We start from the raw sequence: 25768 nt of genomic DNA, 5'->3' as shown, positions 1-25768 counted from the left end.
CGATTGTTTGGGGCATCTGGAAAAAAGCTTGTCCGGAGAAGACAAGGTGAGCGCTACCATCAGTCCTGTGTCATGCTAACAGTAAAGCATCGCTGAGACCATTCATGTGTGGGGTAGCTGCTCAGCCAAGGAGTGGGCTCACTCACGAATTTTGTCTAACAACACAACCATGAATAAGAATGGTACTGTCGTGTCTTTGGCATCAATAAAGTGAAGACATATTTATCAAATTGTCACATCGTCGTAAGGGACACGACCAGGCGCAGTGGGTATAGTGCTCATCTTCTTTCTTCTATTTTGATTAAAGTGAACACTTAAACAAAAATACTAACCAGCGACAAAACGACAATTTTGCGTAAGGTACTACGACCATATGAAAAAAAAAAAAAACAACCACCCACAAAACACACAGGAAAAACAGGCTGCTTAAGTATGGCTTCCAATCAGAGACGAACAGAGCACCTCCTCTGATTGGAGCCATACTTGGCCACACACATAGAAAAAGAAACATAGAAATAGAAAACTAGAACCAAAATCCCCTAGAACCAAAATACCCCAAAATACACAAAACAAACACCCCTGCCACGCCACCATACTATAATTACAAATGACCCCTTTACTGGTCAGGATGTCACACAAATAACTCTGTAATTATTATTCCTCGATTAAACTGATTAATTGTGTAACCGTAATTAACTAGGAGGTAGGGACAACCAGGAAAATATTCAGATTAAAAAGTTATAATTTTCCTAATACAACTTTCAGATATTATAATATCTGATCTATTAGTCTTCTGATTAATCGGACCAATTAGTTACCTCACATCAGTCTCATTCCAAACATCGTAAATTGTTGGTTATCTGCATGAACCCAGTCTTCACTATGAGTCATCCATACATCATGTTGTCTTAAAATCATTTATTTACTAACTACGTAATTCAGAAATGCATAACAAACAGTAGATATCGTTAAGAAATAATAGAGGAATGTGCCCTAGTGGGCCTAAACCGGCATGGCGGCTTGTTAGGCAAAAGGGGGTCAACTGAGAAGGCGCACTACAGAGTTGAAATTATAACAATTGAAATGCTAAATCTTTGCATGAACGCGTCACTCATTCGGGAAAAACTGCAATCAATATATATATTTATGCTCAGTGTAGTCGTCTGAATCTCTGTTGAAAGTTTGTTTCTGTTGGAGAAGTCTTCTGCCCTTCTCTCTCTGTCGGTGGATTAGAATGGATAGTTCAAGTGACATAGCATTCATGTCATTATAGAATAGCTGTTTTTCGGGTTGTCGGTCTTCGCTTCAATGATAACGTATTCCTAGCTGCAGACTAGTAAATTAACCTCTCCAGGCTAGGTGGAACGAATTCCGTCCCACCTACGTAACCAACCTATCCTGTGTGCGGATTTTCAAAACCTTAAAAATCCTATTACTTCAATTTCTCAAACATATGACAATATTTTACAGCCATTTAGATAAGACTCCTCTTTAATCTAACCACTCTCTCCGTTTTCCAAAAGGCTTTACAACGAAAGCAAAACATTAGATTATGTCAGCAGAGTACCAAGCCAGAAATAATCAGACACACATTTTTCAAGCCAGCATATAAACCCCAGAAGACAGCTAAATCAGCACTCACCTTTGATGATCTTCATCAGATGACAACCCTAGGACATTATGTTACACAATACATGCATGTTTTGTTCAATCAAGTTCATATTTATATCAAAAACCAGCTTTTACATTAGCATGTGATGTTCAGAACTAGCATACCCCCGCAAAACTTCGGGAATTTTGCTAACATTTTACTAAATTACTTCACGATAAATCGTTCTCAAGCATAACAATTATTTTAAGAATTATAGATACAGACCTCCTCTATGCACTATATGTCTCGATTTTGAAATAGCTTTTTGGTGAAAGCATATTTTGCAATATTCTAAGTACATAGCCCAGGCATCACGGGCTTCGCTTATTTAGACACCGGCAAGTTTAGCACTCACCATAATCATATTTACTATTATAAAAATGTCATTACCTTTTTGTTGTCTTCGTCAGAATACACACCCAGGACACTACTTCAACAACAAATGTTGGTTTTGGTCCAAAATAATCCATCGCTATATCCGAATAGCGGCGTTTTGTTGATGCGTTCCCAGACACTATCCGAAATAGAAAAGAAGTGTCACGCGCTTGGCGCAATTCGTGACAATAAAATTCTTTAAGTATTCCATTACCGTACTCGAAGCATGTCAACCGCTGTTTAAAATCAATTTTTACTACATTTTTCTCGTAGAAAGCGATAATATTCGACAGGGAATCTCCTTTTCGACAAACAGAGGAAAAAATCCCAAAGAGCGGGGTCAGCGGTCAACGCGATAAGCTAGTGTCTCTTGATCGGCCACTTGAGAAAGCGATAATGTGTTTCAGCCTGGGGGCTGGAATGAGCGACATTCTGTTTTTCCCGGGCTCTGAGCGCCTATGAACGACGTGGGAAGTGTCACGTTAGAGCAGAGATCCTTAGTAAATGATAGAGATGGAAAAGAAGTTCAACAAATGGTCAGACAGCTTCCTGTAAAGGAATCTCTCAGGTTTTGACCTGCCATTTGAGTTCTGTTATACTCACCAGCACCATTCAAACAGTTTTAGAAAATTTAGGGTGTTTTCTATCCATATGTAATAAGTATATGCATATTCTAGTTACTGAGTAGGAGTGGTAACCAGATTAAATCGGGTATGTTTTTTATCCAGCCGTGTCAATGCTGCCCCCCTAGCCCTAACAGGTTAATATCAAAGACTTGTCCTTATTCTGTCGTATCGATAGTCTAAGAGTTTAACCACGTGGTATGGTTAAAAAGTTCAGCCAGAGAAATGCATGGTCAAACCTTGGCCCTCTCGGTTATCGGGTAAGCTGGTCTCTCAACCTTTAGCCATCTCGTAATTGAGGTAAGCTCGGTCTGGGGATAGAAAGCCAAGGTGGGGGTTTTATTGGACGAAGAGCAGAGAAGGGCCTGTCCCAGTAAGACGCCCAGACCATAACTGTGCTCATGGGCGGTCCTCGAATTTAGTTAAGACTCCAAAGGGAATTGGAGTTTCCTTCATTAAACAGTCCAAAATCACATTACACAAATTTCACAAACAGTTCCATCCTTATTCATTCATTTTATACAACCATTTAGATGTAAAACTCATACCTGAGACTTCTATAAACATGATTATGGTAATGTGGCCGTATTGTCTCTCATGAGTTTTACAATCGCACCAAACGGACCAGTCCGTTGCTGGATTCTTCTCTCCGATCTTTTATCATTCTCCAGAACCTGAATATTGTTTCGGTTGTCAAGTTCTGTGAGGTAGAAAATTCCTTTGTTTGTCTATGAAAAATCACTCTCTCTCATACTGGGGCCATGAGACAGGATCTTCTCGCATAGAATTTCACGACCTCTTCTGACCACAGCAGCCTGGGTGTAGAGGAGACAGAGGTAGGAGATAGTGCATAAAAACCCAAAGAGGGCAACGTCATGACAGTACCAACACATCCTCCGAGAGCAACTTCTGCCAAACCATCCAGGAACAGTTTGGTGACGAACAATGCCTTTTCCAGCATGATGGAGCACCTAGCCATAAGGCAAAAGTGATAACTAATGGCTCGGAACAAAACATCGATATTTTGGGTCCACACAGAAACTCCCCAGACCTTAATCCCATTGGAGAATTTGTGGTCAATCCTCAAGAGGCAGGTGGACAAACAAAAACCCGCAAACTCTGACAAACCCAAGCATTGATTATGCAAGAATGGGCTGCCATCAGTCAGGATGTGGCCCAAGAAGTTAATTCACAGCATGCCAGGGCGGATTGCAGAGGGTCTTGAAAAGAAGGGTCAACACTGTAAATATTGACTCTTTGCATCAACTTCATGTAATTGTCAGTAAAAGCCTTTGACACTTAATGAAATGCTTGTAATTATACTTCAGCATCCCATAGTAACATCTGACAAAATATCTAAAAACACTGAAGCAGCAAACTTTGTGGAAATTAATATTGTCTTTCTCAAAACTTTTGCCACCACCGTACACTACTTTTGACACAGGGACCGCTAGTGAGTATATAGTATACTACTTTGACCAGGGCCCAGCTAGTACAGTATATAGTATACTACTTTTGACCAGGAACCTGCTAGACGGTATATAGTATACTACTTTTGACCAGGCCTGACTAGTACAGTATATAGTATACTACTTTTGACTAGGGTCCGGCTAGTAAAGAGAATCTGTACAGGAATAGCATGCCATTTCAGACAGATGACGATATGAGTTGATCTCTTGGAGTAGTGTTTGTTGTCAATCAACCCCATGAGCCAAGCAGTTCAGGCCGGCTCCGTGAGTCTCCCTAACTGTGCTGAGACATTAGATTTAAGACCAATATGTTTAAATCTCCAATGGACTTAGCTGGACTAAAGTGTAGCAACAACGCAACAGTCTATTTTTGACCCTAATGAGGGAAGAAACAGTCTATATGACCCTAATGAGGAACAACAGTCTACATAGACCCTAATGAGGAGACAACAGTCTATATAGACCCTAATGAGGAGACAACAGTCTGTATAGACCTTAATGAGGAGAAGCAATGGTCTATTTTGACCCTAATGAGGAGACAGCAGTCTATGTAGACCCTAATCAGGGACAACAGTCTATAGACCCTAATGAGGGGGAGACAACAGTCTGTATAGACCTTAATGAGGAAGTAATGGTCTATTTTCGACCCTAATGAGGAGACAACAGTCTATATAGACCCTAATGAGGAGAAAACAGTCTATATAGACACTAATGAGGAGACAACAGTCTATATAGACCCTAATGAGGAGAGACAACAGTCTATAGACCCTAATGAGGAGACAACAGTCTATATAGACCTAATGAGGAGAAAACAGTCTATATAGACCCTAATGAGCGGACAACAGTCTGTATAGACCCCAATGAGGAGACAACAGTCTATATAGACCATAATGAGGAGACAACAGTCTATATAGACCCTAATGAGCGGACAACAGTCTATATAGACCCCAATGAGGAGACAACAGTCTATATAGACCCTAATGAGGGGAGACAACAGTCTATATAGACCCTAATGAGCGGACAACAGTCTATATGACCTAATGAGCGAGACAACAGTCTATATAGACCCTAATGAGGAGACAACAGTCTATATAGACCATAATGAGGAGACAACAGTCTATATGTATATATAAAACTTTGTGTTTGATATGTATATTTTTATGGCTCCTTTTTGGTTTACTGTTCTTAACCTTTCTTGATAATTGTAGCCTTGACGTGTCTGTCAGAGAAGTAGGCAGCTCTATTGTCCTCGGGCTGTGTCCCAAATGCTACCCTGTTCCACATGTGTAGTGCACTACTTTTGACCAGAGCCTTTGCCTTTAAGTAGTGCACTATATAGGGAATATGGTGCCATTTGGGACAAAGTCCCTGTGTTACAAAACAGGGCTGATGGTAGAGCTGGTTACCGTCCCTGGCTAGCAGAATTACTCATCATTTACTGTCATTTAGCTCACGTTGTTTTAGTGTGCAGCTTAGTCGTTACTTCAGAAAGCAGAAACATATCAATTAGAAGCTTAGCAGAAGACTTTGACAAAGCTCTTTCAGTCTCTTGTTCTGGCCCTTTAATGATAGGAATTCATTAGTGAGATACACACACATTCCATGCTTAAATATGCGACGTGAAATTGTATGTTTTGTCCATGGAATACATTTGTTTGTTTGTGTCTGTCATGCGTTAGTGGTTGGCACTTAGCTGACATTGTGAATAGACACGTGAATCACCTGGAATTTCCAGGTGAACCTAAAGAAGAGCCGTCATCATTTGTCAATTACAAGTCAAGCCTGTTTATTTACAAGTTTCAGCAGGGAGACTGTTTTCTATTTGACCGTTTAGAGTGGTTGTTTACAAGGTTTCCACTGAACATGTGACCTGATTTTAGTAGAAACACGTGACTTTAAAACAATAACAACACAGCAGCCTGAAACTCTCCTGATTTGGGTTTCATTCATCCATCAATTCATCAGATTTTTATGGTAAAACAACTGGACAGCCCACTCACTCATTAACACCTGACATTTCCATGAGTCCTGGGATCCATATAAACTATAATAAACGTCATCCACAATATACAGGTATACCATATACCTGTAAGATAAGTGAGTCATTAAAGGGTCATGGAGAAGATCAACAACTTCTTCCACTGAACTGTGACTATTATCTAGAAGAGAAACTGCTTCCATTGAACTGATTCTGTACATAAACACTACAATAACCAGGCACGTACACAGAGAGGGTTCTACAAGTACAGAGAGGGTTCTACAAGTCCACAGAGAGGGTTCTACAAGTCCACAGAGGGTTCTACAAGTCCACAGAGAGGGTTCCTACAAGTCCACAGAGAGGGTTCTTCAAGTCCACAGAGAGGGTTCTTCAAGTCCACAGAGAGGGTTCTTTCCAAGGTTCTACAGAGAGGGTTCTACAAGTCCACAGAGAGGGTTCTACAAGTCCACAGAGAGGGTTCTTCAAGTCCACAGAGAGGGTTCTTCAAGTCCCAGAGAGGGTCTCCAAGTACACAGAGAGGGTTCTACAAGTCCACAGAGAGGGTTCTTCAAGTCCACAGAGAGGGTTCTACAAGTCCACAGAAAGTGTTCTACAAATGCTCCCCCCTCAAAATGTCAATACACGGCCCTGGCAATTCTCCTGACGTGACCTACTATGCTATAGAAGTGACCTGGAAGTGTTTAACTCTTTCCATGGAACTTTCCTGCCTCACCCTGAGAGTAGAGGAGGTGAGAAACCGCCCTTTCTGGGAAAATAACTGCATTTTGTTTCCTCCCTCAAGTCTTAAAATAAGAGCACACACTCTTCTCTCTCACACACAAAGTTTTGTCGTTAGATAGTTGGTCGCTGTGCTGACAATCTTCCAGAACCTGTAAGTAAAATATTGCCTCTCATTGATAATGATAAAAGTGAAAAGGTTTATCTATATCTGATAACTATGGATGTTATAAATGTGTGTGATAATTTTAAAGATATTTTTCTTCATGTCTTTTCAGAAAAACATGACAGCCTGTTGATTTAAGATATGTTATTACATTATATATGTTAACATAGTGCCAGTGATGAAGTCACTGAGTCTAATTTAATTTATTTTAACATCTTAATGTCTTTTGCAGATTCTGACCTACGCTCCAAAGCACAGATTTAGGATCAGCTCATCCTCATCAAATCCAAACCAGGACCTTAATAAACCACAAGGGAACACTGACCTCAGACCAGCGTTTAAACCCCACGTCTTCCTGCCCAGACACTGACTCTGTCTAGAGTTCCTCCGTGCTCCAGCCGTATATCCATCCATCCATCCATCCATCCACACCCCAGCCATCCAGCCATGGGTCTGATGAGTGAGGACATGGAGTGCTGCGTCTGCCTCCAATCCTACTCTCGAGGGAGAAGATCCCTCGGATGCTCCACTGTAAGCACACAGTCTGTGGGCTGTGCTTGCAGGCGATGTCCAGGCACCAGAGCGGCCTACTGACAGTCTGCTGCCCACTGTGCCGTTGGGATCACCTGCACCGAGCCCAGCCTCACCCTGCCGGGGTCGCTGTGGGTTAACACTGAGATCTGGGACCAGATACTAGACACACAACAGGAAGAGGAGGAGGAGGAAGAGGAAGAACAGTGGAAGGAAGCTAACAGACAGACACAGACCACTACACCGTACACATGGTGAGTACCCCAGGCAAAGGTGGATGGATTGATAGACTGATTTAGAAACCTGGAGAAATCTTCCTCTGCTCTCTGTTCTTCCTCTCATTTTGTTCTGTCTCTTTTGCGATCTCTCTCTGCTATCACTCTCTGATATCTCTCTCTGCTATCACTCTCGCTATCACTCTCTGCTATCACTCTCTGATATCACTCTCTGCTATCACTCTCTGCTATCACTCTCTGATATCACTCTCTGCTATCACTCTCTGATATCACTCTCGCTATCCTCCGCTATCACTCTCTGCTATCACTCTCTGATATCACTCTCTGATATCACTCTCTGATATCACTCTCTGCTATCACCTCGCTATCACTCTGCTATCACTCTCTGCTATCACTCTCTGCTATCACTCTCTGATATCAATCTCGCTATCACTCTCCATCACTCTCTGCTATCACTCTCTGCTATCACTCTCTGCAATCACTCTCTCCTATCACTCTCTGCTATCACTCTCTGATATCACTCTCCACTTTGCAGCGCTCTGCTTTTCTTTCTTCTCTCTCGCTGTTTCTCTCGTATCTCTTGTTCTCTCTCTCTCTCTCTCTCTCTCTCTTGTATCTCTCTTGTTCTCTCTGTCTCTCTCTCGTATCTCTCCCTTTCTCTCTCTTTGCTCTCTCCCTTTCTGTATCACTACATCTATTGGTCTTGATTTCTCTCTTCATCAGTTGTATTGTTGTACTGTGATGGTTTTACTTTAGGTGACAGTTTCTTTACTTTGATCGTATTATGATTGTATTATGCAGCTTGTACAGCTTCCTTTTTAGGTTCAGAAGTCTGTTCAATTACTAAACTGTAATTTCTCTCTCTCTCTCTCTCTCTCTCTCTCTCTCTCTCTCTCTTTCTCTCTCTCTCTCTCTCTCTCTCTCTCTCTCTCTCTCTCTCTCTCTCTCTCTCTCTCTCTTTCTCTTCCTCTGCCTACTCTGTTTCTTTCCCCCCCTACTCTCCTGTCCTCCAGGTCTCCATCAAGGCATTGTGGCCTGAGGCTCAAACTACAGAATTTCCTGAGGAGGATGAAGCACAATGTACCTGTAAACCGAGAAGACGAAGAGCAGGGATAAAGAAGACTGGATGTTACCATTTCAGAGTAGGAGATACTCATTGAGTAATGAAGCTAATTCACTAAACAGGACCGACCGGGGATTTTCAATAATGACGCAAGATTGAACCAATTATAAATATTCTTTGGGTTTGATTGACTTTGCGTATGTGTAATGTTCTCAGTCAACTTACCTGGTAAAATAAGGGTTAAATAATAATGAAGGATAGATAGATAGATAGATAGATAGATAGATAGATAGATAGATAGATAGATAGATAGATAGATATAGATAATAGATAGATAATAGATAGATAATAATAGATAATAATATATATAAAATATATAGATAGATAGATAGATAAAGGGGTGAAGGTTAGAGACTGTGTGCTGTGTACAATACAATATACTGTGAACAATGTTTATAATAGATGTTTAATCATTTGATAAAAGGTGTATTACTGCGTGAAGGGGAAGTGGATGTTTAGTATTTATTATTACATCATTTTATAACAGCTTTAATATTGCAGATTGATTGTTGCTTTTATCAATGTAATTGTCTGCATCATTTCCAATCCCCCATATAAGGGAAGGTGGATTTGTTTATCCTCATTTTACATGTTTTATTTATCTGTTCTGTTTGAAGAGCATGTTTTTTTATATTGGGATTATATTTATTGGTAAATAAATACATCCACTTTAAAATAACCCTGTCTAAGAGTGTGAAATTGCTTATTATTATCATTACATTAGGAAAGTAACTGTCCGATATCCAACTATTTATGGACCCCTAAAAGAGTTGGAGGTGTTAATTCCCGTCTAGTACAGTATATAGTATACTACTTTTGACCAGGACCCGGCTAGTGCAGTATATAGTATACTACTTTTGACCAGGACCCAGCTAGTGCAGTATATAGTATACTACTTTTGACCAGGGCCCGGCTAGTGCAATATATAGTATACTACTTTTGACCAGGGCCCGGCTAGTGCAGTATATAGTATACTACTTTTGAACAGGGTCCAGCTAGTGCAGTATATAGTATACTACTTTTGACCAGGGCCCGGTTAGTGCAGTAAATAGTATACTACTTTTGACCAGGGCCCGGCTAGTGCAGTATATAGTACAATCGTGGCCAAAAGCTTTGAGAATGACACAAATATTAATTTTCACAAATTCTGCTGCTTCAATTTGTATGATGGCAATTTCCATATACTCCAGAATGTTATGAAGAGTGATCAGATGAATTGCAAAGTCCCTCTTTGCCATTCAAATGAACTGAATCCCCCAAAAAAACATTTCCACTGCATTTCAGCCCTGCCACGAGGACGATGCTGGAGATCGGTCTGTCATGCTGATTGAGTTTGAATAACAGACTGGAAGCATCAAAAGGAGGGTGGTGCTTGGAATCATTGTTCTTCCTCTGTCAATCATGGTTACCTGCAAGGAAACACGTGTCGTCATCATTGCTTTGCACAAAAAAGTCTTCACAGGCAAGGAAATTGCTGCCAACAAGATTGCACCAAAATCAACCATTTATTGGATCATCAAGAACTTCAAGGAGAGCGGTTCAATTGTTGTGAAGAAGGCTTCAAGGCGCCCAAGAAAGTCCAGCAAGTGCGGACCGTCTCCTAAAGTTGATTCAGCTGTGGGTTCGGGGCACCACCAGTACAGCGCTTGCTCAGGAATGGCAGCAGGCAGGTGTGAGTGAATCTGCACGCACAGTGAGGTGAAGACTTTTGGAGGATGGCCTGGTGTCAAGAAGGGCAGCAAAGAAGCCACTTCTCTCCAGGAAAAACATCAGGGACAGACAGATATTCTGCAAAAGGTACAGGGATTGGACTGCTGAGGACTGGGGTAAAGTCATTTTCTCTGATGAATCCCCTTTCCGATTGTTTGGGGCATCTGGAAAAAAGCTTGTCCGGAGAAGACAAGGTGAGCGCTACCATCAGTCCTGTGTCATGCTAACAGTAAAGCATCCTGAGACCATTCATGTGTGGGGTAGCTGCTCAGCCAAGGGAGTGGGCTCACTCACAATTTTGTCTAACAACACAACCATGAATAAAGAATGGTACTGTCGTGTCTTTGGCATCAATAAAAGTGAAGACATATTTATCAAATTGTCACATACGTCGTAAGGGACAGACCAAGGCGCAGTGGGTATAGTGCTCATCTTCTTTCTTTATTTTGATTAAAGTGAACACTTAAACAAAAATACTAACCAGCGACAAAACGACATTTGCGTAAGGTACTACGACTATATGAAAAACAACCACCCACAAAAACACAGGAAAAACAGGCTGCCTAAGTATGGCTTCCAATCAGAGACAACGAAAGACACCTGCCTCTGATTGGAAGCCATACTTGGCCACACATAGAAAAAGAAACATAGAAATAGAAAACTAGAACCAAAATCCCCTAGAACCAAAATACCCCAAAATACACAAAACAAACACCCCCTGCCACGCCCTGACCATACTATAATTACAAATGACCCCTTTACTGGTCAGGACGTCACACAAATAACTCTGTAATTATTATTCCTCGATTAAACTGATTAATTGTGTAACTGTAATTAACTAGGAGGTAGGGACACCAAGGAAAATATTCAGATTAAAAAGTTATAATTTTCCTAATACAACTTTCAGATATTATAATATCTGATCTATTAGTCTTCTGATTAATGACGAATTAGTTACCTCACATCAGTCTCATTCCAAACATCGTAAATTGTTGGTTATCTGCATGAACCCAGTCTTCACTATGAGTCATCCATACATCATTTGTCTTAAAATCATTTATTTACTAACTAAGTAATTCACAGAAATGCATAACAAACAGTAGATATCGTTACAAGAAATAATAGAGGAATGTGCCCTAGTGGGCTAAACCGGCATGGCGGCTTGTTAGGCAAAGGGGGGGTCAACTGAGAAGGCACTACAGAGTTGATAATTATAACAATTGAAATGCTAAATCTTTGCACATGAACGCTCACTCATTCGGGAAAAACTGCAATCAATATATATATTTATGCTCAGTGTGTCGTCTGGATCTCTGTTGAAAAGTTTGTTTCTGTTGGAGAGTCTGTCTGCCCTCTCTCTCTCTCTGTCGTGGTTAGAATGGATAGTTCAGAGTGACATACATTCATGTCATTATAGAATAGCTGTTTTCGGCGGTTGTCGGTCTTCGCGTTCAATGATAACGTATTCCTAGCTGCAGACTAGTAATTAACCTCTCTAGGCTAGGTGGGACGAATTCGTCCCACCTACGTAACAGCCTATCCTGTGGCGCGATTTTCAAAACCTTAAAAATCCTATTACTTCAATTTCTCAAACATATGACTATTTTACAGCCATTTAAAGATAAGACTCTCTTTAATCTAACCACACTGTCCGATTTCAAAAAGGCTTTACAACGAAAGCAAAACATTAGATTATGTCAGCAGAGTACCAAGCCAGAAATAATCAGACACACATTTTTCAAGCCAGCATATAAAACCCAGAAGACAGCTAAATGCAGCACTCACCTTTGATGATCTTCATCAGATGACAACCCTAGGACATTATGTTATACAATACATGCATGTTTTGTTCAATCAAGTTCATATTTATATCAAAAACCAGCTTTTTACATTAGCATGTGATGTTCAGAACTAGCATACCCCCGCAAACTTCCGGGGAATTTGCTAACATTTTACTAAATTACTCACGATAAACGTTCACAAAAAGCATAACAATTATTTTAAGAATTATAGATACAGACCTCCTCTATGCACTCGATATGTCCGATTTTAAAATAGCTTTTTGGTGAAAGCACATTTTGCAATATTCTAAGTACATAGCCCAGGCATCACGGGCTCGCTATTTAGACACCCGGCAAGTTTAGCACTCACCATAATCATATTTACTATTATAAAAATGTCATTACCTTTTGTTGTCTTCGTCAGAATACACACCCAGGACAGCTACTTCAATAACAAATGTTGGTTTGGTCCAAAATAATCCATCGTTATATCCGAATAGCGGCGTTTTGTTCGTATGCGTTCCAGACACTATCCGAAATAGTAAAGAAGTGTCACGCGCTTGGCGCAATTCGTGACAATAAAATTCTAAGTATTCCATTACCGTACTTCGAAGCATGTCAACCGCTGTTTAAAATCAATTTTTACGACATTTTTCTCGTAGAAAAGCGATAATATTCCGACAGGGAATCTCCTTTTCGGCAAACAGAGGAAAAAATCCCAAAGGCGGGGCGGTCGGGGTCACGCGCATAAGCTAGTGTCTCTTGATCGGCCACTTGAGAAAGGCGATAATGTGTTTCAGCCTGGGGCTGGAATGACGACATTCTGTTTTTTCCCGGGCTCTGAGCGCCTATGGACGACGTGGGAAGTGTCACGTTAGAGCAGAGATCCTTAGTAAATGATAGAGATGGAAAAGAAGTTCAACAAATGGTCAGACAGGCCACTTCCTGTAAAGGAATCTCTCAGGTTTTGACCTGCCATTTGAGTTCTGTTATACTCACAGACACCATTCAAACAGTTTTAGAAAATTTAGGGTGTTTTCTATCCATATGTAATAAGTATATGCATATTCTAGTTACTGAGTAGGAGTGGTAACCAGATTAAATCGGGTATGTTTTTTATCCAGCCGTGTCAATGCTGCCCCCTAGCCCTAACAGGTTAATATCAAAGACTTGTCCTTATTCTGTCGGTATCGATAGTCTAAGAGTTTAACCACGTGGTATGGTTAAAAGTTCAGCCAGAGAAATGCATGGTCAAACCTTGGCCCTCTCGTTATCGAGGTAAGCTGGTCTCCAACCTTTAGCCATCTCGTAATTGAGGTAAGCTCGGTCTGGGGATAGAAAACCAAGGTGGGGGTTTTATTCGGAAGAGCAGAGAAGGGCCTGTCCCATGACGCCAGACCATAACTGTGCTCATGGGCGGTCCTCGAATTTAGTTAAGACTCCAAAGGGAATTGGAGTTTCCTTCATTAAACAGTCCAAAATCACATTACACAATTTCACAAACAGTTCCATCCTTATTCATTCATTTTATACAACCATTTAGATGTAAAACTCATACCTGAGACTTCTATAAACATGATTATGGTAATGTGGCCGTATTGTCTCTCATGAGTTTTACAAAATTGCACCAAACGGACCAGTCCGTTGCTGGATTCTTCTCCGATCTTTTATACATTCTCCAGAACCTGAATATTGTTTGGTTGTCAAGTTCTGTGAGGTAGAAGAATTCCTTTGTTTGGTCTATGAAAAATCACTCTCTCTCTATACTGGGGCCATGAGACAGGATCTTCTCATAGGAATTTACGACCTCTTCTGACCACAGCAGCCTGGGTGTGGGAGACAGAGGTAGGGGAATGGTGCATAGAAAACCCAAAGAGGGCAACGTCATGACAGTACCAACACATCCTCCGAGAGCAACTTCTGCCAACCATCCAGGAACAGTTTGGTGACGAACAATGCCTTTTCCAGCATGATGGAGCACCTAGCCATAAGGCAAAAGTGATAACTAAGTGGCTCGGGAACAAAACATCGATATTTTGGGTCCATGGCCAGGAAACTCCCCAGACCTTAATCCCATTGAGAATTTGTGGTCAATCCTCAAGAGGCAGGTGGACAAACAAAAACCCGCAAACTCTGACAAACTCCAAGCATTGATTATGCAAGAATGGGCTGCCATCAGTCAGGATGTGGCCCAGAAGTTAATTCACAGCATGCCAGGGCGGATTGCAGAGGTCTTGAAAAAGAAGGGTCAACACTGTAAATATTGACTCTTTGCATCAACTTCATGTAATTGTCAGTAAAAGCCTTTGACACTTATGAAATGCTTGTAATTATACTTCAGCATTCCATAGTAACATCTGACAAAAATATCTAAAAACACTGAAGCAGCAAACTTTGTAGAAATTAATATTTGTGTCTTTCTCAAAACTTTTGGCCACGACTGTATACTACTTTTGACCAGGGACCGGCTAGTGCAGTATATAGTATACTACTTTTGACCAGGGCCCAGCTAGTACAGTATATAGTATACTACTTTTGACCAGGGACCGGCTAGTACGGTATATAGTATACTACTTTTGACCAGGGCCTGACTAGTACAGTATATAGTATACTACTTTTGACTAGGGTCCGGCTAGTAGAGAATACTGTACAGGGAATAGCATGCCATTTCAGACAGATGACGATATGAGTTGATGCGTCTTGGGTAGTGTTTGTTGTCAGTCAACCCATGAGCCAAGCAGTTCAGGCCGGCTCCGTGAGTCTCCCTAACTGTGCTGAGACACGGATTTAGAGACCAATATGTTTAAATCTCCAATGGACTTAGCTGACTAGTGTAGCAACAACGCAACAGTCTATTTTGACCCTAATGAGGAGAAAACAGTCTATATAGACCCTAATGAGGAGACAACAGTCTACATAGACCCTAATGAGGAGACAACAGTCTATATAGACCCTAATGAGGAGACAACAGTCTATATAGACCTTAATGAGGAAGTAATGGTCTATTTTGACCCTAATGAGGAGACAACAGTCTATATAGACCCTAATGAGCGGACAACAGTCTATATAGACCCTAATGAGGAGACAACAGTCTGTATAGACCTTAATGAGGAAGTAATGGTCTATTTTGACCCTAATGAGGAGACAACAGTCTATATAGACCCTAATGAGGAGAAAACAGTCTATATAGACACTAATGAGGAGACAACAGTCTATATAGACCCTAATGAGGAGACAACAGTCTATATAGACCCTAATGAGGAGACAACAGTCTATATAGACCCTAATGAGGAGAAAACAGTCTATATAGACCCTAATGAGCGGACAACAGTCTATATAGACCCCAATGAGGAGACAACAGTCTATATAGACCATAATGAGGAGACAACAGTCTATATAGACCCTAATGAGCGGACAACAGTCTATATAGACCCCAATGAGGAGACAACAGTCTATATAGACCCTAATGAGGAGACAACAGTCTATATAGACCCTAATGAGCGGACAACAGTCTATATAGACCCTAATGAGCGGACAACAGTCTATATAGACCCTAATGAGGAGACAACAGTCTATATAGACCATAATGAGGAGACAACAGTCTATATGTATATATATAAACTTTGTGTTTGATATGTATATTTTATGGCTCCTTTTTGGTTTATTGTTCTTAACCTTTCTTGATAATTGTAGCCTTGACGTGTCTGTCAGAGAAGTAGGCAGCTCTATTGTCCCTGGCTGTGTCCCAAATGCTACCCTGTTCCATATGTAGTGCACTACTTTTGACCAGAGCCTTTGCCTTTAAAGTAGTGCACTATATAGGGAATATGGTTCCATTTGGGACAAAGTCCCTGTGTTACAAAACAGGGCTGATGGTAGAGCTGGTTACCGTCCCTGGCTAGCAGAATTACTCATCATTTACTGTCATTTAGCTCACGTTGTTTTAGTGTGCAGCTTAGTCATTACTTCAGAAAGCAGAAAAATAACAATTAGAAGCTAGCAGAAGACTTTGACAAAGCTCTTTCAGTCTCTTGTTCTGGCCCTTTAATGATAGGAATTCATTAGTGAGATACACACACATTCCATGCTTAAATATGCGACGTGAAATTGTATGTTTTGTCCATGGAATACATTTGTTTGTTTGTGTCTGTCATGCGTTAGTGGTTGGCACTTAGCTGACATTGTGAATAGACAGGCGTGAATCACCTGGAATTTCCAGGTGAACCTAAAGAAGAGCCGTCATCATTTGTCAATTACAAGTCAAGCCTGTTTATTTACAAGTTTCAGCAGGGAGACTGTTTTCTATTTGACCGTTTAGAGTGGTTGTTTACAAGGTTTCCACTGAACATGTGACCTGATTTTAGTAGAAACACGTGACTTTAAAACAATAACAACACAGCAGCCTGAAACTCTCCTGATTTGGGTTTCATTCATCCATCAATTCATCAGATTTTTATGGTAAAACAACTGGACAGCCCACTCACTCATTAACACCTGACATTTCCATGGAGTCCTGGGATCCATATAAACTATAATAAACGTCATCCACAATATACAGGTATACCATATACTGTAAGATAAGTGAGTCATTAAAGGGTCATAGGAGAAGATCAACAACTTCTTCCACTGAACTGTGACTATTATCTAGAAGAGAAACTGCTTCCATTGAACTGATTCTGTACATAAACACTACAATAACCAGGCACGTACACAGAGAGGGTTCTACAAGTCCACAGAGAGGGTTCTACAAGTCCACAGAGAGGGTTCTACAAGTCCACAGAGAGGGTTCTACAAGTCCACAGAGAGGGTTCTACAAGTCCACAGAGAGGGTTCTACAAGTCCACAGAGAGGGTTCTTCAAGTCCACAGAGAGGGTTCTTCAAGTCCACAGAGAGGGTTCTACAAGTCCACAGAGAGGGTTCTACAAGTCCACAGAGAGGGTTCTACAAGTCCACAGAGAGGGTTCTTCAAGTCCACAGAGAGGGTTCTTCAAGTCCACAGAGAGGGTTCTACAAGTACACAGAGAGGGTTCTACAAGTCCACAGAGAGGGTTCTTCAAGTCCACAGAGAGGGTTCTACAAGTCCACAGAAAGTGTTCTACAAATGCTCCCCCTCAAAATGTCAATACACGGCCCTGGCAATTCTCCTGACGTGACCTACTATGGTATAGAAGTGACCTGGAAGTGTTTAACTCTTTCCATGGAACTTTCCTGCCTCACCTGAGAGTAGAGGAGGTGAGAAACCGCCCTTTCTGGGAAAATAACTGCATTTTGTTTCCTCCCTCAAATCTTAAAATAAGAGCACACACTCTTCTCTCTCACACACAAAGTTTTGTCGTTAGATAGTTGGTCGCTGTGCTGACAATCTTCCAGAACCTGTAAGTAAAATATTGCCTCTCATTGATAATGATAAAAGTGAAAAGGTTTATCTATATCTGATAACTATGGATGTTATAAATGTGTGTGATAATTTTAAAGATATTTTTTCTTCATGTCTTTTCAGAAAAACATGACAGCCTGTTGATTTAAGATATGTTATTACATTATATATGTTAACATAGTGCCAGTGATGAAGTCACTGAGTCTAATTTAATTTATTTTAACATCTTAATGTCTTTTGCAGATTCCTGACCTACGCTCCAAAGCACAGATTTAGGATCAGCTCATCCTCATCAAATCCAAACCAGGACCTTAATAAACCACAAGGGGAACACTGACCTCAGACCAGCGTTTAAACCCCACGTCTTCCTGCCCAGACACTGACTCTGTCTAGAGTTCCTCCGTGCTCCAGCCGTATATCCATCCATCCATCCATCCATCCACACCCCAGCCATCCAGCCATGGGTCTGATGAGTGAGGACATGGAGTGCTGCGTCTGCCTCCAATCCTACTCTCGTAGGGAGAAGATCCCTCGGATGCTCCACTGTAAGCACACAGTCTGTGGGCTGTGCTTGCAGGCGATGTCCAGGCACCAGAGCGGCCTACTGACAGTCTGCTGCCCACTGTGCCGTTGGATCACCTGCACCGAGCCCAGCCTCACCCTGCCGGGGTCGCTGTGGGTTAACACTGAGATCTGGGACCAGATACTAGACACACAACAGGAAGAGGAGGAGGAGGAAGAGGAAGAACAGTGGAAGGAAGCTAACAGACAGACACAGACCACTACACCGTACACATGGTGAGTACCCCAGGCAAAGGTGGATGGATTGATAGACTGATTTAGAAACCTGGAGAAATCTTCCTCTGCTCTCTGTTCTTCCTCTCATTTTGTTCTGTCTCTTTTGCGATCTCTCTCTGCTATCACTCTCTGATATCTCTCTCTGCTATCACTCTCTGCTATCACTCTCTGCTATCACTCTCTGATATCACTCTCTGCTATCACTCTCTGCTATCACTCTCTGATATCACTCTCTGCTATCACTCTCTGATATCACTCTCTGCTATCACTCTCTGCTATCACTCTCTGCTATCACTCTCTGATATCACTCTCTGATATCACTCTCTGATATCACTCTCTGCTATCACTCTCTGCTATCACTCTCTGCTATCACTCTCTGCTATCACTCTCTGCTATCACTCTCTGATATCAATCTCTGCTATCACTCTCTGCTATCACTCTCTGCTATCACTCTCTGCTATCACTCTCTGCAATCACTCTCTGCTATCACTCTCTGCTATCACTCTCTGATATCACTCTCCACTTTGCAGCGCTCTGCTTTTTTCTTTCTCTCTCTCGCTGTTTCTCTCGTATCTCTTGTCTCTCTCTCTCTCTCTCTCTCTCTCTCTTGTATCTCTCTTGTTCTCTCTGTCTCTCTCTCGTATCTCTCCCTTTCTCTCTCTTTGCTCTCTCCCTTTCTGTATCACTACATCTATTGGTCTTGATTTCTCTCTTCATCAGTTGTATTGTTGTACTGTGATGGTTTTACTTTAGGTGACAGTTTCTTTACTTTGATCGTATTATGATTGTATTATGCAGCTTGTACAGCTTCCTTTTTAGGTTCAGAAGTCTGTTCAATTACTAAACTGTAATTCTCTCTCTCTCTCTCTCTCTCTCTCTCTCTCTCTCTCTCTTTCTCTCTCTCTCTTCTCTCTCTCTCTCTCTCTCTCTCTCTCTCTCTCTCTCTCTCTCTCTCTCTTTCTCTCTCTGCCTACTCTGTTTCTTTCCCCCTACTCTCCTGTCCTCCAGGTCTCCATCAAGGCATTGTGGCCTGAGGCTCAAACTACAGAATTTCCTGAGGAGGATGAAGCACAATGTACTGTAAACCGAGAAGACGAAGAGCAGGGATAAAGAAGACTGGATGTTACCATTTCAGAGTCGGAGATACTCATTGAGTAATGAAGCTAATTCACTAAACAGGACCGACCGGGGATTTTCAATAATGACGCAAGATTGAACCAATTATAAATATTCTTTGGGTTTGATTGACTTTGCGTATGTGTAATGTTCTCAGTCAACTTACCTGGTAAAATAAGGGTTAAATAATAATGAAGGATAGATAGATAGATAGATAGATAGATAGATAGATAGATAGATAGATAGATAGATAGATAGATAGATAGATAGATAGATAGATAGATAGATAGATAGATAGATAGATAGATAGATAGATAGATAGATATGATAGATAGATAGATAGATAGATAGATAGATAGATAGATAGATAGATAGATAGATAAAGGGGTGAAGGTTAGAGACTGTGTGCTGTGTACAATACAATATACTGTGAACAATGTTTATAATAGATGTTTAATCATTTGATAAAAGGTGTATTACTGCGTGAAGGGAAGTGGATGTTTAGTATTTATTATTACATCATTTTATAACAGCTTTAATATTGCAGATTGATTGTTGCTTTTATCAATGTAATTGTCTGCATCATTTCCAATCCCCCATATAAGGGAAGGTGGATTTGTTTATCCTCATTTTACATGTTTTATTTATCTGTTCTGTTTGAAGAGCATGTTTTTTTATATTGGGATTATATTTATTGGTAAATAAATACATCCACTTTAAAATAACCCTGTCTAAGAGTGTGAAATTGCTTATTATTATCATTACATTAGGAAAGTAACTGTCCGATATCCAACTATTTATGGACCCCTAAAAGAGTTGGAGGTGTTAATTCCCGTCTAGTACAGTATATAGTATACTACTTTTGACCAGGACCCGGCTAGTGCAGTATATAGTATACTACTTTTGACCAGGACCCAGCTAGTGCAGTATATAGTATACTACTTTTGACCAGGGCCCGGCTAGTGCAATATATAGTATACTACTTTTGACCAGGGCCCGGCTAGTGCAGTATATAGTATACTACTTTTGAACAGGGTCCAGCTAGTGCAGTATATAGTATACTACTTTTGACCAGGGCCCGGTTAGTGCAGTAAATAGTATACTACTTTTGACCAGGGCCCGGCTAGTGCAGTATATAGTACAATCGTGGCCAAAAGCTTTGAGAATGACACAAATATTAATTTTCACAAATTCTGCTGCTTCAATTTGTATGATGGCAATTTCCATATACTCCAGAATGTTATGAAGAGTGATCAGATGAATTGCAAAGTCCCTCTTTGCCATTCAAATGAACTGAATCCCCCAAAAACATTTCCACTGCATTTCAGCCCTGCCACGAGGACGATGCTGGAGATCGGTCTGTCATGCTGATTGAGTTTGAATAACAGACTGGAAGCATCAAAAGGAGGGTGGTGCTTGGAATCATTGTTCTTCCTCTGTCAATCATGGTTACCTGCAAGGAAACACGTGTCGTCATCATTGCTTTGCACAAAAAAGTCTTCACAGGCAAGGAAATTGCTGCCAACAAGATTGCACCAAAATCAACCATTTATTGGATCATCAAGAACTTCAAGGAGAGCGGTTCAATTGTTGTGAAGAAGGCTTCAAGGCGCCCAAGAAAGTCCAGCAAGTGCGGACCGTCTCCTAAAGTTGATTCAGCTGTGGGTTCGGGGCACCACCAGTACAGCGCTTGCTCAGGAATGGCAGCAGGCAGGTGTGAGTGAATCTGCACGCACAGTGAGGTGAAGACTTTTGGAGGATGGCCTGGTGTCAAGAAGGGCAGCAAAGAAGCCACTTCTCTCCAGGAAAAACATCAGGGACAGACAGATATTCTGCAAAAGGTACAGGGATTGGACTGCTGAGGACTGGGGTAAAGTCATTTTCTCTGATGAATCCCCTTTCCGATTGTTTGGGGCATCTGGAAAAAAGCTTGTCCGGAGAAGACAAGGTGAGCGCTACCATCAGTCCTGTGTCATGCTAACAGTAAAGCATCCTGAGACCATTCATGTGTGGGGTAGCTGCTCAGCCAAGGGAGTGGGCTCACTCACAATTTTGTCTAACAACACAACCATGAATAAAGAATGGTACTGTCGTGTCTTTGGCATCAATAAAAGTGAAGACATATTTATCAAATTGTCACATACGTCGTAAGGGACAGACCAAGGCGCAGTGGGTATAGTGCTCATCTTCTTTCTTTATTTTGATTAAAGTGAACACTTAAACAAAAATACTAACCAGCGACAAAACGACATTTGCGTAAGGTACTACGACTATATGAAAAACAACCACCCACAAAAACACAGGAAAAACAGGCTGCCTAAGTATGGCTTCCAATCAGAGACAACGAAAGACACCTGCCTCTGATTGGAAGCCATACTTGGCCACACATAGAAAAAGAAACATAGAAATAGAAAACTAGAACCAAAATCCCCTAGAACCAAAATACCCCAAAATACACAAAACAAACACCCCCTGCCACGCCCTGACCATACTATAATTACAAATGACCCCTTTACTGGTCAGGACGTCACACAAATAACTCTGTAATTATTATTCCTCGATTAAACTGATTAATTGTGTAACTGTAATTAACTAGGAGGTAGGGACACCAAGGAAAATATTCAGATTAAAAAGTTATAATTTTCCTAATACAACTTTCAGATATTATAATATCTGATCTATTAGTCTTCTGATTAATGACGAATTAGTTACCTCACATCAGTCTCATTCCAAACATCGTAAATTGTTGGTTATCTGCATGAACCCAGTCTTCACTATGAGTCATCCATACATCATTTGTCTTAAAATCATTTATTTACTAACTAAGTAATTCACAGAAATGCATAACAAACAGTAGATATCGTTACAAGAAATAATAGAGGAATGTGCCCTAGTGGGCTAAACCGGCATGGCGGCTTGTTAGGCAAAAGGGGGGTCAACTGAGAAGGCACTACAGAGTTGATAATTATAACAATTGAAATGCTAAATCTTTGCACATGAACGCTCACTCATTCGGGAAAAACTGCAATCAATATATATATTTATGCTCAGTGTGTCGTCTGGATCTCTGTTGAAAAGTTTGTTTCTGTTGGAGAGTCTGTCTGCCCTCTCTCTCTCTCTGTCGTGGTTAGAATGGATAGTTCAGAGTGACATACATTCATGTCATTATAGAATAGCTGTTTTCGGCGGTTGTCGGTCTTCGCGTTCAATGATAACGTATTCCTAGCTGCAGACTAGTAATTAACCTCTCTAGGCTAGGTGGGACGAATTCGTCCCACCTACGTAACAGCCTATCCTGTGGCGCGATTTTCAAAACCTTAAAAATCCTATTACTTCAATTTCTCAAACATATGACTATTTTACAGCCATTTAAAGATAAGACTCTCTTTAATCTAACCACACTGTCCGATTTCAAAAAGGCTTTACAACGAAAGCAAAACATTAGATTATGTCAGCAGAGTACCAAGCCAGAAATAATCAGACACACATTTTTCAAGCCAGCATATAAAACCCAGAAGACAGCTAAATGCAGCACTCACCTTTGATGATCTTCATCAGATGACAACCCTAGGACATTATGTTATACAATACATGCATGTTTTGTTCAATCAAGTTCATATTTATATCAAAAACCAGCTTTTTACATTAGCATGTGATGTTCAGAACTAGCATACCCCCGCAAACTTCCGGGGAATTTGCTAACATTTTACTAAATTACTCACGATAAACGTTCACAAAAAGCATAACAATTATTTTAAGAATTATAGATACAGACCTCCTCTATGCACTCGATATGTCCGATTTTAAAATAGCTTTTTGGTGAAAGCACATTTTGCAATATTCTAAGTACATAGCCCAGGCATCACGGGCTCGCTATTTAGACACCCGGCAAGTTTAGCACTCACCATAATCATATTTACTATTATAAAAATGTCATTACCTTTTGTTGTCTTCGTCAGAATACACACCCAGGACAGCTACTTCAATAACAAATGTTGGTTTGGTCCAAAATAATCCATCGTTATATCCGAATAGCGGCGTTTTGTTCGTATGCGTTCCAGACACTATCCGAAATAGTAAAGAAGTGTCACGCGCTTGGCGCAATTCGTGACAATAAAATTCTAAGTATTCCATTACCGTACTTCGAAGCATGTCAACCGCTGTTTAAAATCAATTTTTACGACATTTTTCTCGTAGAAAAGCGATAATATTCCGACAGGGAATCTCCTTTTCGGCAAACAGAGGAAAAAATCCCAAAGGCGGGGGCGGTCGGGGTCACGCGCATAAGCTAGTGTCTCTTGATCGGCCACTTGAGAAAGGCGATAATGTGTTTCAGCCTGGGGCTGGAATGACGACATTCTGTTTTTTCCCGGGCTCTGAGCGCCTATGGACGACGTGGGAAGTGTCACGTTAGAGCAGAGATCCTTAGTAAATGATAGAGATGGAAAAGAAGTTCAACAAATGGTCAGACAGGCCACTTCCTGTAAAGGAATCTCTCAGGTTTTGACCTGCCATTTGAGTTCTGTTATACTCACAGACACCATTCAAACAGTTTTAGAAAATTTAGGGTGTTTTCTATCCATATGTAATAAGTATATGCATATTCTAGTTACTGAGTAGGAGTGGTAACCAGATTAAATCGGGTATGTTTTTTATCCAGCCGTGTCAATGCTGCCCCCTAGCCCTAACAGGTTAATATCAAAGACTTGTCCTTATTCTGTCGGTATCGATAGTCTAAGAGTTTAACCACGTGGTATGGTTAAAAGTTCAGCCAGAGAAATGCATGGTCAAACCTTGGCCCTCTCGTTATCGAGGTAAGCTGGTCTCCAACCTTTAGCCATCTCGTAATTGAGGTAAGCTCGGTCTGGGGATAGAAAACCAAGGTGGGGGTTTTATTCGGAAGAGCAGAGAAGGGCCTGTCCCATGACGCCAGACCATAACTGTGCTCATGGGCGGTCCTCGAATTTAGTTAAGACTCCAAAGGGAATTGGAGTTTCCTTCATTAAACAGTCCAAAATCACATTACACAATTTCACAAACAGTTCCATCCTTATTCATTCATTTTATACAACCATTTAGATGTAAAACTCATACCTGAGACTTCTATAAACATGATTATGGTAATGTGGCCGTATTGTCTCTCATGAGTTTTACAAAATTGCACCAAACGGACCAGTCCGTTGCTGGATTCTTCTCCGATCTTTTATACATTCTCCAGAACCTGAATATTGTTTGGTTGTCAAGTTCTGTGAGGTAGAAGAATTCCTTTGTTTGGTCTATGAAAAATCACTCTCTCTCTATACTGGGGCCATGAGACAGGATCTTCTCATAGGAATTTACGACCTCTTCTGACCACAGCAGCCTGGGTGTGGGAGACAGAGGTAGGGGAATGGTGCATAGAAAACCCAAAGAGGGCAACGTCATGACAGTACCAACACATCCTCCGAGAGCAACTTCTGCCAACCATCCAGGAACAGTTTGGTGACGAACAATGCCTTTTCCAGCATGATGGAGCACCTAGCCATAAGGCAAAAGTGATAACTAAGTGGCTCGGGAACAAAACATCGATATTTTGGGTCCATGGCCAGGAAACTCCCCAGACCTTAATCCCATTGAGAATTTGTGGTCAATCCTCAAGAGGCAGGTGGACAAACAAAAACCCGCAAACTCTGACAAACTCCAAGCATTGATTATGCAAGAATGGGCTGCCATCAGTCAGGATGTGGCCCAGAAGTTAATTCACAGCATGCCAGGGCGGATTGCAGAGGTCTTGAAAAAGAAGGGTCAACACTGTAAATATTGACTCTTTGCATCAACTTCATGTAATTGTCAGTAAAAGCCTTTGACACTTATGAAATGCTTGTAATTATACTTCAGCATTCCATAGTAACATCTGACAAAAATATCTAAAAACACTGAAGCAGCAAACTTTGTAGAAATTAATATTTGTGTCTTTCTCAAAACTTTTGGCCACGACTGTATACTACTTTTGACCAGGGACCGGCTAGTGCAGTATATAGTATACTACTTTTGACCAGGGCCCAGCTAGTACAGTATATAGTATACTACTTTTGACCAGGGACCGGCTAGTACGG

The 25768-nt window shown here is 41.0% G+C and overlaps 1 protein-coding gene across 1 annotated transcript; it reads left to right on the top strand.

Annotated features, from left to right (window-relative positions):
- Positions 1-17683: 17683 nt before the first annotated feature.
- LOC123739205 (E3 ubiquitin-protein ligase RNF186-like) lies at positions 17684-19897 on the top strand. The gene is made up of 3 exons (XM_045713679.1): positions 17684-17757; positions 18003-18557; positions 19566-19897. Exons 2-3 carry the CDS (start codon positions 18220-18222, stop codon positions 19639-19641), a joined length of 414 nt encoding a protein of 137 aa, XP_045569635.1. The 5' UTR covers positions 17684-17757; positions 18003-18219; the 3' UTR covers positions 19642-19897.
- Positions 19898-25768: the final 5871 nt, after the last annotated feature.

Source organism: Salmo salar, unplaced genomic scaffold, assembly GCF_905237065.1.
Source record: "Salmo salar unplaced genomic scaffold, Ssal_v3.1, whole genome shotgun sequence".
NCBI lineage: Eukaryota > Metazoa > Chordata > Actinopteri > Salmoniformes > Salmonidae > Salmo > Salmo salar.
Note: the sequence above shows the minus strand (reverse complement) of the source record. Positions and strands in the feature narration are given on the sequence as shown.